The 13993-nt window shown below is 36.1% G+C and overlaps 2 protein-coding genes and 1 pseudogene across 8 annotated transcripts; 1 reads left to right on the top strand and 2 right to left on the bottom strand.

Moving 5' to 3' along the window:
• LOC18590357 lies at positions 933 to 2211 on the top strand (annotated as a pseudogene).
• LOC108663169 (histidine-containing phosphotransfer protein 2-like) lies at positions 2745 to 9017 on the bottom strand. 7 transcript variants are annotated; one of them, XM_018126551.1, is made up of 7 exons: positions 8842 to 9017; positions 8441 to 8532; positions 5549 to 5679; positions 5391 to 5459; positions 4504 to 4590; positions 4113 to 4185; positions 2745 to 2978 (listed from the first exon to the last, which is right to left on the bottom strand). In XM_018126551.1, the coding sequence occupies exons 3-7, from the start codon at positions 5635 to 5637 to the stop codon at positions 2859 to 2861; spliced, it is 438 nt and encodes a 145-aa protein (XP_017982040.1). In that variant the 5' UTR covers positions 5638 to 5679; positions 8441 to 8532; positions 8842 to 9017; the 3' UTR covers positions 2745 to 2858. The 7 variants fall into 7 exon arrangements, with proteins under 7 accessions (XP_017982040.1, XP_017982043.1, XP_017982038.1 ...); XM_018126554.1 differs by having other exon boundaries at positions 4519 to 4590; XM_018126549.1 differs by lacking the exon at positions 5549 to 5679.
• Positions 9820 to 13625, bottom strand: LOC18590356 (subtilisin-like protease SBT4.15). Its single transcript, XM_018126925.1, has 11 exons — positions 13533 to 13625; positions 13297 to 13385; positions 13120 to 13217; positions 12867 to 13010; positions 12646 to 12751; positions 11892 to 12390; positions 11479 to 11570; positions 11160 to 11381; positions 10937 to 11045; positions 10523 to 10736; positions 9820 to 10382 (listed from the first exon to the last, which is right to left on the bottom strand). The coding sequence occupies exons 1-11, from the start codon at positions 13623 to 13625 to the stop codon at positions 9820 to 9822; spliced, it is 2229 nt and encodes a 742-aa protein (XP_017982414.1).

Below are 13993 nucleotides of genomic sequence, written 5' to 3'. Positions count from 1 at the left end.
TTCCTCCATTGTCATGTTCAGAGTTCCCTAATGTATCCAGGAAAATCACTACCAAGGTGAGCAACCCGAGGTTGTTTCAATAGGGCCTTACCATCGAGGCAAAGATTATCTGCTTGGATTTGTAGAGCAAAAATGGTCCTTCCTCGAGAAATTCTTGCGTCCAATTGGAAAGGATTTAAGCAGCTGTCTCCATACCATGTGGACGTTGCAAAGTAGAACCAAAATGTTCTACTCGAATGACGTCCTCATTTCAAGTTATGATTTTCTTGAAATGATGCTTCTCGATGGCTGCTTTGTTGTTGAACTCTTGCGGCATCTCGGATGCAATGAAAACGTTGTTGACCTGGATGATTCCATCTTCCCAAGGCCATGGTTGATACGAGTTCTCATAAGAGACCTTCTTAGGGAGGACAACCAACTTCCTCACTTCCTTCTCCAATCATTGTTTCCATGGTCCCAATGTGATGATGGAGAAGGTACATACACTTCACCGATACTAGCATTGAAAGATTTTGGTCTATCCTTTCCAACGGCCTCGGAAACCATTAATAAGAGCAGAAAATTCGAGGGGAAGCATTTACTTGATCTGTTTCGCTTAAGTTTCCTTCCCTTTGATCATGCCAGGTGTTTCTCTCCTTCACCTGCATCTGACCGGCGACAAGACGGGATACAGGGCACCGTGCCTTTTTTTTTTTTTTTGAAAAGTGGCACCGTGCCATTGAAACTGGTGAAACTAAAAAGGATGCCAGGAGTGCTCAACCAAGAAGGATTTTACAAAATGGGGCAAGTTCTGACCAACTGGAAGAGAAGAAAAGAGAAGCTAACAGTGGTCAAGCAAGTGTGACAATAAAGCATGAAACCACCGAAGCAAGTGAAAGCTACTGGGAAGAGGAAACTGAGCTAGATGAAACTAAAATAGAGCTGAAACTACAATGGATTACTCATTAACTTTTATTTTGCGCAGTCTCTCAGAAAGGCGTGGAGTAGCAATACAAAGGGGAAGAAGGAATTTATCAAATTCCATCTTTAGAATTCCTTATAAGCTTGTGGGAGTCAATGACAATGCGCAACAGCCTGAGCTTGTACCAATAGGCCGTTACCATCGTGGAAATGAACATTTACAGGAGTTTGAAGAGCATAAATGGTCCTTTCTTGAAAAATTTCTCTCTAGAACTAGGGCTTTTGGAATGGAATTAAGGGACTATCTTGAAGTTTTAAGGGCACTGGAAGAGAAAACGAGAGAATGTCACTCAGAAGTAGTCATCATGCCAATGCTTGACTTCTTGGAAATAATGCTACTCGGTGGTTGCTTTCTAATTGAAGTCATGTCATCTTGGTAGCGCTGGAGATGTATTTGACGATGATGACCCCATATTCACAAGGGCATGGCTGATCCCTGTTCTGATTAGGGACCTACTTAAACTGGAGAACCAACTTCCTCTCTTTGTTCTGGACTCATTGTTTACAGGGTCCCATGGTCATGAAATAGGAAGGATAGATTCTCTACCTACAATGGCCCTGAAAGTTTTCAACCTTGTTTTTCCAAATCGTTGGGAATCGATTAACAAGGGCGAGGACCTGAATGCCAAGCATTTTCTTGATCTGCTCCGCTTGAGTATCCTGCCACCAAAACCAGTTGCTAGTTATCCGGTTCAACAAGAATATCGTCCATCAGATCAGTCTATACAGTGTGTCACTCAGCTTAGGCCATCAGGAATAAAATTCAAGCCAAAAAATTCTTATGGCTTCCTGGAAGTTGATTTCAGAAATAGGGTGATTGAGATCCCATCCATTACTATCAACGACTTCACCAGCACTGTCCTTATCAACTGGGTTGCCCTGGAACAATGTCTAGAAAATAGCTCCAAATACTTCACAGATTATGTGTCTTTCGTGAATTGCCTCATCAACCAACCTAGAGATGTTGCGTTTCTCTGTTCCGATGGAATCACCACAAGATTTTCCCAAGACAACCAGTATGTGGCTAATTTCCTCAACCACCTTGGGAAAAATATCGACTTCAATATTAGGCATTGTTATCTCTCCAAGCAGATCAGAGATGCCGAAGCCTACAGTAGCAGCAACTGGGCAACTATGATGCGAACTTATTTTAGCAGTCCATGGTCATTCATATCACTTTCTTCTGCCATCTTCCTCATTTCTCTTACGACGGTGCAAACTATCATGTCTGTTTTAGCTTACAAGTCTTAGGCTAGAATGAAAGTTCATGAAAGAGTGTTCTCTGGTTAGAGAAATCTCCTTGGAATCTCCTGCCTCAATTTTATACCAACAACAACCCAAGACGTTTATACAAGTTTCTCATTCTAATTGTATAATAAAGAAGCAAAATAGCCTGCAACATCGGCCAAACAAAAAGGTGGAAAAAGAAAGTTTACTAGGATGAAGTGACATCACATGCATCATTAGAGGCCATAGAACATGGCAAGAAAAATAAAATATAATAAAATACCATGCATCAAAACATATCAGTTTACTATGAAGGATACAAGTTTTCCTGGTATTTTTCTGGCAGGGATGACAGGGATTTTAATGAAGTTATTTGTGAAAAAGATTACAATGGTATGTTAATCAGGAAAAGTTATGTCATGATGCCAATAGGAAAATATATCCATGTTTAGAAAAATATGCACATTTGGTCTTTCAGGACAAGCAATTGATTTAAGCATTTGCTCCTTAGTAGTGTTTTAAGTATAAACAGCAGACCAAATACATGAACCAGCAGGTGCTAGAATTGTAAACTGATTACTATTTTAAATGAGAAATATAAAAGTGTTACTATTAGATTGTTGGTTGTAGTTTTGTAAATAGTACCACTTTCCCAAGGAAATCACTAAGATTCATTGCACATTCAAGAATACTACTTGATAGCATTCTATTTTTGCTGTTTTGCTTCGAGCCTCATAATCTTCCGCTCCATCTGCATTCGATGCAGCCAAGGCAGAAAGATTTAACAACCACTATAAAAGAGAAAAGGAGTTTGATAGTCTTCAATCAATACCAGACAATTATTATACTGCTACAAATCTCATAAACAACCTTCACATGCAGTAGTCTCATAAATATGCTGAATTAAGTTCAAATGTCAAGGCTATATGATGATGATAAGCTGTGTAATTTTTTAGCCATGCACACTCAGTATGATATGATGAGCCTCTAATAATCAATATTTTACAGTTAATCCATAAGTACATATGATATCTAACTAGTCACTAACTAGTCACCATTACTCTTTGTGGATAACTGAGTCTAAAATGTAACAGCTTTCCTAAGAATAAAATCTTCAATAACAAGTATCAGAAGGAATAAATAAATACAGGAATCTATGTCCTTCTAAGAAATTTATTAGCATCAATAAATTAGTTCACCCAATTTAATGTCATTATATGGGGACAAACAATAATTAAAGACGGGAAATCAGAGAAAGAAATAAGAGGTATGCTTCACTACTTACAGTACATAATTTGCTAAGAGATTAACACACTTGGAAATAATTCTACCAGTTTAATTAGTATTGCTACATCTTGGTACATTCATTGACCAATGAAGCTTATCAAGAAAGCTAGGGATCCAAATTCCCTACAAGTAATAAACTATATGCATCTTTTCTCGAGAATCCTGGTAGTTACTCAAAATAAATTTTCTTTTCCTTTGTTTAGATTTACAAAGACTGTGCCCCACTGTAGGCAGAGGGGCCTCAAGAGAAGAAAAAGTGTAGAATAGAATTTCCTGAGAAAATTTACAAAGTAGCAAAATAAAGCAGCAATTTGATTGTCAAAGAAATAACTACTAAAATCACTCAAATATTAGTTCAGCATCTATGAAGCATTAAATGCTGTAATCAAAAGCTTCCATGATCAAGTTATGGCTCAAATCTTTATCAGTGATATTCCATCCCAGGAGGAAATCCCCATGGTAAAAGCAACCATTTAGAACACAAAGGCATTACCACAATGACACAAGAGATTACAAAACAGCTATATTGGCTTTGAACTTATGCTACAATTTTGCGTGGTTTATTTTCATTACCTAAGATATTATAACGTCCTTACTAATTCATGTAACTGTCACATGAATTAAATGTGAGTCTATACCTGGACAAGGACCTGCAACTTGTTACGGGTATGAGCGAATTCATTCTTTGTCCAACTCAAGGCCTGACAGAAGCTGAAACAAGGATGTTTTCAATAAAATAAAACAGAAAAGCATCTTATAGAACACATGACACAAGTTTAAATAGAAAAGAAGATAGAAAAAAAGGAGAATAACAAACAATCTTTAAAACATAAATAGATCATACAGGGATAACAACTGAATGAACTTGGTAGGTTAATGGATGTGTGAGAAAACCTTCTGCTTCACTTAATAAGATTGGCTATGCCAAAACAGTAAAAGCATGGTTATAGCCCAGGATTGATGAATACATATGAAAATACTCTGACATGGCAACATAAGTAGATAAAATATTAATGAGAAAGTGCATCCAAGAAAGTTTCATACTTCTGCTTTTGCATCTGATCACAAGCCCGCATAAGATCCAAGCATGTGAGTCTCACATGCTCAGCACCAATACTGTTTAAATAAATTTTGTGCAAGTAGGGGGTTAGAACTATCCAATCAGTAATCAGTGAATGATGGTTGGATAGATTAAGACTAAACTACATAACAATATCATAACATAAATTTCATCAGAATACAATATAAATATTATTTTAGAGATAAGTATTTTTCTTAAAAAGATAAAGCGGCATAAAATGATGCATCACAAGATTCTTATGATAACAAACTGCCGATCTTTTCATCACCTTCCTGTTTCTCTCTCTGCCAACGGGTCTCCCGACCATGTAGTCTAATGACATATATCATTACGTAAGAAAACCCATGCTAGCTATATATACTTATCTGGAAGTCATCATTTGAATTTTCTTTTGGCATATTCGGATGCTTCTATTTAATTCAACATCCTATTTCAGGGGAGATATGCTGCATGCTTTGTTCATTATACACACAGGAGATGAGAACAAAAAAAAAAAAAAAAGGAAGGGGTGGGGGTTGATTCTACTGTTGTGTTGGTTGTGCATCTTCACAATACCTGGAACCTTGGCAAACCCATGCCTAAAACACATGCCTTGACCTATAAATGCATGTGCTCTTTTTTCAATAAGAACACACTATTTCAAGTCCAACGTGGATTTTAATACTGTTACATAGCATACAATGAAGAACTCATTTAGTCCTTTGATTTTTTAAAGACAAGCACCATCAGGATGAAACTTTCAATTAAATTTTCCTTCCAAAAATCATTCAATATGAAATGAACTAAATCAGTGAGATTATCCAATGAACTTAATGAAAATTAAGGTCAACATTACCAGGAGCTTCTCTCCTCTATTTCTGTAGCCAGAGCAGCCAAGTTAGAAAAATCAACATTAGGGAGATCACTGCAAATACGTAGACCCATTAAGATAATCCAAAAAAATGAAAATTAGCTTTTTCAGTACAAATATTTTAGCTCCATGAACAAAGATACATGTAGCTTTCAAGTTTTGATAAAATGGTTTCCACATTGAGGCAGTATGTATTGATCAACTGCACAAAATGATCAGCCCTTCCAACCATTTTCAAATGCTGAATATGAGAAAACTGATCATTTATGATCCCCTGCAAAGAACAACATGAGAATCCACACAGATTCAATACTAAGTTACTACATAAATGCCAGAAATGCTTGAACAAGAACATCACTGTGTCATAGAAGCTACAATCCAAACAGCATGAAAACAATTTGAAAGAAACAATTCAAAAATAAAATATTATGCATAAAATTTTAACTATACATGTTTAGAGACATCTGATTAAAGATCAAATGGCAGTTCTTATACCAAAAGCCCCTGGCATAGATAGCAAATTAGAGCCAAAGGGGACCCATAGCACAAAAGATATCACAAAACAGAAAAAATGAAAGAAGAAGAAGAAGAGAAATTAAGATCGAGCTCATTTATATCTGCACCTCATTGAACAATGACTGCACATATTGTTGCAACAGTCCTCTGACAATAGACAAAGCCATTTTCAATCTTAATGAATACTATTAGATGAACAGAACCAAAACTTGAAGGAATCTTTTAATCTAAGATGAGAAGAAAAGAACTTTGCATGAGATGTATTCCCTTCAAATGACAACTTAACAAGCAAAATGTGTTGCAAACAAAAAGGATGTGTCAGACACCACGGGTTTAGCATGGTGTTTCGATGATAACACCTACAACACTTATGTCTCTGTTAATGACAAATGTCAAGAAAATCTCTTTGTCCTCTTTCAGCAAGAGTTCCTGCACTAAATTACATCTTTTTTAAATTAGTGAGAAAACACCTGAACTGTCAATCAAAAGGTATTTGAATAACATTTAACTATGGAGATACTTTGAAATTATTAACTAGTAAATCGAGAGCCAAGCCTTTTCAGAGATCATACACCACTATGGTGCACATGAGAATAAACAACTATAGCACACAACACAGAATGAACTATTTCTCCTTGCTAATCAGGAAACATACACCAAAACCAAGAAATCCAAACACATCCAGGAATTGATCATGTTTCTAACTCATAACTGAGTACATACAACTCAAAATATAATAAGTTAACCAAATGGAGATGTCTCTAACTCTGAATCAACTACAAATACGCCAGGACAACTTTAGATTGCCAATGGAACTTCCAAAACTTCTCACCCCATAAAGCATTTCCCATCCAATCCTGCTTTGCATGATGACAGGCATTGTGGGTCCACTTTTCACCTTATTGACACATAAGGTGGTATTGTAGGTCCATGCCACATGTCCAAATTGAAGATATAACTAGGCTGTCAACTGGGTCCCATTATTTTAATCTAGTACTATAACAGTCCATATACAGTTGGCTTATTTATTGTAGCTGTATTAGACAAAATAGCATAATACAGATTCGTATTTTAAACATCTTATTGACCAAAACTAATCAAGTTCCCCAGGAGCCTATCCGCCACTCTTAACTGGACTAATGGAAGCTCACCTTGGACAATAAACCAACTTAAGCTAGTATATAATGAGTTAGTCCTTTGCAGAGATTGAAGAACCTCAGCTCAGCTAGAGTTTCAATAAGATTGATGGAAGGGGCTCACGCAACACTCAGCTTAACCAAGATAACATTGATACAAGTCCTAAGACCTACCCCAGAAGTTGAATTCTACCAGAATGATATATCTCATGCAGCCTTACACCATGACCGGGAAAACACAGAATTGCTGCCCTTCAGTTGGTATAACATGTTGAAAATCAGCAACTTGCAAAAACTTAAATGGACATACAAAGTGTAAACATCCATGTGTATTTTCAGTTTAAGGTGTGGATATACATCTCTACATTCGAATTTATTTACACACAAGATAGTGAAGGTGACATCGGTTTCTATAAAGATGTTAATGTCCACTTTCCTTTATACATTTGAGTTTCTTTATAAAGATGTTAATGTCCTTTAGTATTACAGAAATTTTCATGTAACAATTACAAATTCAAGTTTCTAATGTTATTATTATCGTTTCCTTTGGGAATCTACTACAATTATTTAAACACTTTTTGAAGCTGGCAAGATATAAGCTTTTTGGTGGCTCTTAACGAAACACCTGGAGCAGGGTGCTCCAAAGAAATGATTCAATATTGAGAAATCAGATTTTTCAAGCAGCAGCAGCAGGAAGACAGCCAATCCATGTGGAAAGCAGCTTGAGATCATAACTGCTACACACATCATATTTGGAACATAAAACTTTTGCCAACTTCAGAAACACTCAGCAAGCTTGACCACTTGAATGAAATTAACAACCATTCATGGTATGCAGAAAACTAGGTGGTAACAGCAAATTGTTACATTTTTCTTCCTTCTGTGAAAAGAAAGAAAGATCTGTAAAACAAAAAGAGAAGTTGTAACCCACTCAAATGTGCCTCCTGTGGATTAAGTATGAACCTCCCAATATTTTGTTACAGGAAACCCCTAAATTTAGGATAATCAATTCAGAGGTTTTTTCAAAATGACTCACAATGCCAGCTCAAAGAATTCTTTATTGACAAATTCAGTTTGGTGAAATTCTGAAAAGGTATGTGCTCCTATTTTGCAGTTGTAACAGAAAACTCTTACAACATAGAAACGTTGTTCATAATCACTTGAACCTTAGTCTTCATTACCACTTCATTGTCTAGAAATTAAAATTTTAGATAAAGGAGTTTAAACCTTATGGCACCCAGTACATTTTCAACTTTAAAGAACAAGATTTATAGACAAGTCGTCAGGCAACTGTTCACATGACACTAGACAAGAAGTAATATTCCAATAAAAAAACTTGGAATGCATTAACACGCACTGCATCATAACATCCTGTTTCCAAACCTGAGACTAATGATGCAGCCTCTTCTCCAACAATATAAACAGGCGGGGTCCTTGATGGCCTCCGGCTGATAGAATTGGTCATCAACGATTTCCTGAAATTATTACAAAGATACAAAATTGTATGATTAAACGGTTAGCATTTTGTTTAAAACAAGACTGCTTATAAAGAACTTTGAACACTTACATATTCATTTATATCACATTTGGGAAAAGAAAAAGAAAAGCAAGTACTTAACCAATTTCGTTCAAACTTACTGATGATTTTACAATCTATAAGAGAATCACAATCAAGTCCCCATAAACCAAACAAGAATATCAAACAACAGAGTTAAACCATGAAAAATTCAAAATCCAAGTTGCAGTAAAATTGCTACAAAAGTATAAGAAAGAAAATGGGTCACCTCAGAATGCATGGAGTGAATGAACCCAGTAAGGAGAACTTTCTGGATGGGCACTGCCATTGCTAAGAACGGTTTCCTGCATGAACTGACTGCTCATATGGTGAAGTGAACCGACAGTTGGGAAGACAATGAACCGGCGAATGGAACAAACGGGCTTCAGTGATGGTCTTGGTCGGTCTTAAGTCGGAACGTAAAGATGTTCATGTTTGAACCCCTACAATTCTTTATTATAACATCTATGCCACTGTGAAATGAAGCTCTTTTTTTAAAAAATTACAAATAATGAAAAGAGAAAATTAATAAAGCTAATATGATAAATAAAAAACATATAGTAATATTTTAACTTAGCATATAAATTTTAAAGGCTTCATTAAAGCTTCATAAAAATGTATAAAATAATAATTCAAAAAAATAATTAAATTCTAAGTGAAAAATATTATTGGAATTTAAAAATTTAAGTTTATGCATGAATATAATTTTCTCCCTCTATGCGCTGACTGGGCTCTAAACCAGGCCCAAAGCTTGAAGCCCAATGAAAGTGATGGGCTTGATAAGTGGTTCTGTATATGAAATATGTTAAGGGAATATTGGCTAAGAATTAGGATTAGAAATTGAAATGCTAACACAAGACTGTTGTGAAATGTTAAGGGATTTAGATTTCAAGAAAATCATATAGAGATTTAGAAAATAAAATAAAATAATAAATATATGCTATTTTATATAAAAATTAAAAATAAAATAAAATGACAAAATGTTTCCATAACCAAACACGCCCTTAATTTATACAACTAATTTTCTTTTATTAAAATCATAAAAATTAATTACAAATAAATGAAACATAAGAACAATTTGCCTACCACTGTCAATGTTCACGAATTAGAACCAATAAAGAACATTTTAGTAGCAACCTTGCTCAATAACTGAAGCAGAGCTGAGAATCAAACATAAACTCGAGAAACTTACATCAGGCCTAATATTTCAGGGGTAGTCATCCTTGCGTACTATCAAGGAGTTAGAATAAATGACGATGGGGCTCCTCACCCTGCGAACCGAGTCAGTCCATTCCAGGGATGCTGATAAAATAGTAAAATTACCCTTTAATGGTGGCCCTTTCAACTCAACTGTAAAAGATTTCCGCTCATTCACTTTATTAAACACTAGCGTGTCAGGGGAAACCGTGATGTTGAGACCCGCCGGCCCCTTCACGATTGCCTTGTATGTAGAATTTCCATCTCCTACATTTGTAACAATTCGATTGAAAACAGCTGAAATATTTGGCGCAGGGTCCTCATGCACCAAAGCCATGGATGGGTAGTTTAGAACATCTTGGCCTCCAAACTTGGGGATGCTTTTGCAATTAACATCTTCATCGATGATCAACCCTAGACGTGTTCCCGAGTAGCCTTCCTTGCATAAGTACCGGATGTAGTCAATTTCGGACAGTTCATATACCAAGCCAGGATCAACAGCCCTTTGAGGATCAATTTGGCCAGATCCATAGGCAAACTCAACAAATTTGTCTCCAACTTTCATTTCAGATGCTGATTTGAGAAGAAATATATGCCGTGCGGTTAGCTAATCAATATATGAATTTTATGTCAAAAATGAGTTCAAAATTATTTTCCCAAAAGTTTAAGGAACAAGTCCAATGCTGATAACATGAATATTTGAAGAGACTAACCTGTTGTCATCAGAGCAGATTTGATTGCACTGATAGACCATTCAGGATGGAATGACTTGACATAGGCAGCAGCTGCACTAGCATGCGGGCAAGCCATTGATGTTCCAGACATAATATTGAACGCATTGAAACGATCGTCGCCTTCAGACCCGGTGACAGACTTGAGTTTCGAGTAAGCAGCTAGGATATCAACTCCAGGTGCAACAATATCCGGCTATACAAACATTAACAAAAAGCAAAAATGCTTGAGAACTAATTACAAACAGGTCAACTTTTATTGTTTTAAAATGTAACTATACTGCCTTTCAAAAAGCAAATGTAACTATACTGCTCAATTAAACATATATATATATATATATATATATATATATATACACATACATATAGGCGCACACACGCACATAAGCATACTACCTTTAAGAAAGAGAGGGACGTATAGTAAGGCCCTCTAGATGAAAAGGAAGCCGCAAAAGGTGCAGTAGTATCGACTGGTATTGTCTTGTGTATCACACCCTGAGGATTTCTGCATGCATTTTTTGTTTTTAATTTGCAGAAATGCGATGATTACTCATTTATAACAGAAATGACAAATCTATGTGATGAGTTTCTTGAAATTAACATTACATACAAAACTTACTTGGTTGAGTTGAGATATTGTAAAATCTGGAGTGCTGTATCTCTACTCACACATGCGCCGGGAAGAACGTAGGAAGTTCCACCGATTAAACTGTTAGGTGAGCAACTCATGACTGCACCTATTCCGCCCAAATCCTTGATTATAGAATCCTGGAGTCCTCCATCGCAGTACACTATTTTTCCCTTGACCTTGTTTGCATCTAAAAGACTAGCTTCACATGAACTGCAAAAGTCTCATTTTATTAGAGCCACTTATGTAAATAATATACACCAATTCCGTCTGATACAAAAATGGGGATTTTGGATATGGATATTCTTACCAGTAAGTGTCTTTTTTATTCGCTTTTGCTGCTTTTGCTCCACTAGTTAAAGGGTACATTTTCTCGAGGTTGAAGGTATTCAAAGAAACTCCCTGTTAACGCAAAGCACCGAAAAGTTTAGAGACAATGATCAATACGTTATCAACATCATAAGAGCATGAGCACTTTTATTTTGCTACTCGCAAATGGTTTCTAGGTAATAACTAACAACTAATTATATAGACATTTATTATTGCTTGTTTGTGTGTATATGTAACTGTTTGGAGCATGTTCAAAATGCCCTGACTGCACAAAATTAAATGAGTAACCAAACACGTGGGAATCTAATGTTGGATTTGAACATGCAACCTGAGCTTTTCTTGGATAAAGATCAGAACTTGAATGCAAAGCATTGTGAGAAAGATAATGCTTACCAAAGTTTTCATGTCCTTGCCAATTTCAATTGGGGTCTTAAACAATCTGTCCGTAGCAGTAGCACCAACAGTCAAAATCCAAGGAGCCCCATTAGCTAAGCTAGCCAAATCCGGCCCATCGTTTCCCGCGGCACAGCTTGTCAAGACACCTTTCTTCATGGCATGAAACGAACCAATTGCGATCGAGTCAGAGTGATAATCTCTGGCGGACCCACCAACGGACATTGATATTATGTCAACACCATCGTCAATGGCATCATCAAATGCAGCAAGGATCTTAATATCGCTACAGCCAATATCATTACAGATCCTATAGACAGCAATGCGTGCTGAGGGAACCCCTCCTCGTACTGTGCCTTGTCCTATACCATAGAGACTTGCATCCTTTACCGGAACGCCTGCTACTATCGACGCAGTGTGAGAACCATGGCCTACGTCATCAGCAGCTGATACATTGGTAGCTTCCCCAATGCTATAAGCTCTTGCTCCTATAACCTTGCTGTGATCGAGAGATGCACATTAAGAAATGATAAAGAATGGTTAGATTTGGAGATTTCCATTGCAGAGGTCTCATATTAGAAACACAACAAATTGTAAATGGTAACTTTTGGTATGTATGGGAGGCATAAGGGAATTTTGGATCTCAATTATTTTAAATAAAATCATAATTGTTAGGTCAAATCTGATTTGTTCAACAAATTAATTTAAAAATATATATATAGAAAAAGAAAGAAGAGAGAATTTATTTAGTTACTTGTTGCAGCCAGTAAAGTTGCCTCCTGTCTGGCAGACGCCTTTCCATTTTGATGGAGGTGGTCCAAATCCTTTGTCATCAAAGCTTGGAGCATCAATATAAATTCCTGGAAAATCCGGAAGAATTTGCTGATTAATCACATATTAATTATTAGTCCAAAAGAATCATGATAACAAGAAAGGAAAGATTCAAGCATCCATCTTCAAATGCTCAAACGATACCTGTGTCTAGCACACCAACAATTACATCACTCTCTTTTGGGGTATTTCTTTTAACAGATAAAGGCATGCCTAGAAAATCCCATGATCTTGTTGTTTGAAGCTGTCTGAAACTGTTTGGAAACACGGAAACCACATTTTCATTCTCTGCAAACGATGTAACAAAAGAATTAGTTAAAAACTCATATGGTCAGGAAAGCAGGAACCTGCAAATACTATATCTCTCATATGCAATCTAAATCTGGTATAAATTAACCTTGTAGTCTTGCAGCTTCATCTGGCGTCAAATATGCAGCAAATCCATTGAAACTTTTCCCATAGCTGTGAATTATGGACTGTCGAGCAACTTCCTCACTAATGAAGATGAAGTAAGAAATTAGAGATATACAGTTTTGTGCTTTCAAGTGGAAACAAAACTTTTGTCATCACTTACTCTTGAGTAACTCCAGAAAGCAAGCTATGGTGATGCTCCACGGCTAGACTTTTGCTTTCCAAAGCATTTCCCATATAAACGATATAAGCCTGTTGCATATGTTCATAGATAAAGAAAACAAATTAACTTTGTTAAGTCTAAATATCCAAGACAAAGAGCTTTAAAAGGAAAAATTCCACACCATAAACGTAAGATATCAAAATTCAAGGAGACAGAAACATAAAAGATTGCATCACCTTTCTCTCGCTATCATCAGCAGCATGACCTGATGACACAAGAAGAAGTGTAGCTGAAACAAAGAGACTGAAAATGACAATGTTTAGACCCATGTCGATTATAGTAATCCTTCAATAACTTTTTTTTTCTTCGGTGAGATTCTCTTCTCTATTGTCTTGTATATATTTAGGTTGAGACTTGAGGTTGGGGAAGGGTTGAAAATTTAAATTTAAGATCATATCTTTGAGCTGATAAATTCTTTTGTTTGAAATTTTCGTTAGGATCATTACAAAAAGATTTTGTTAGGGGAGAGATAATTTCCTATATTTCCTGTGTTTAAGTAAATCTACAATTTGATATTCAGTACTCCTAGATTTCTTTTTTTTGAACTTTTTTATGTAATAAATTTGGCATACCTTAATTCATTCGAACTGATCAATCATGTATGGGAAGTTAATTAGTTAGGTTCCTGGTTTGAACA

Source organism: Theobroma cacao, chromosome 9 (assembly GCF_000208745.1).
Source record: "Theobroma cacao cultivar B97-61/B2 chromosome 9, Criollo_cocoa_genome_V2, whole genome shotgun sequence".
Classification (NCBI taxonomy): domain Eukaryota; kingdom Viridiplantae; phylum Streptophyta; class Magnoliopsida; order Malvales; family Malvaceae; genus Theobroma; species Theobroma cacao.
The sequence above is the reverse complement of the archived record's forward strand: the minus strand, read 5'-3'. Positions and strand labels throughout refer to the sequence as shown.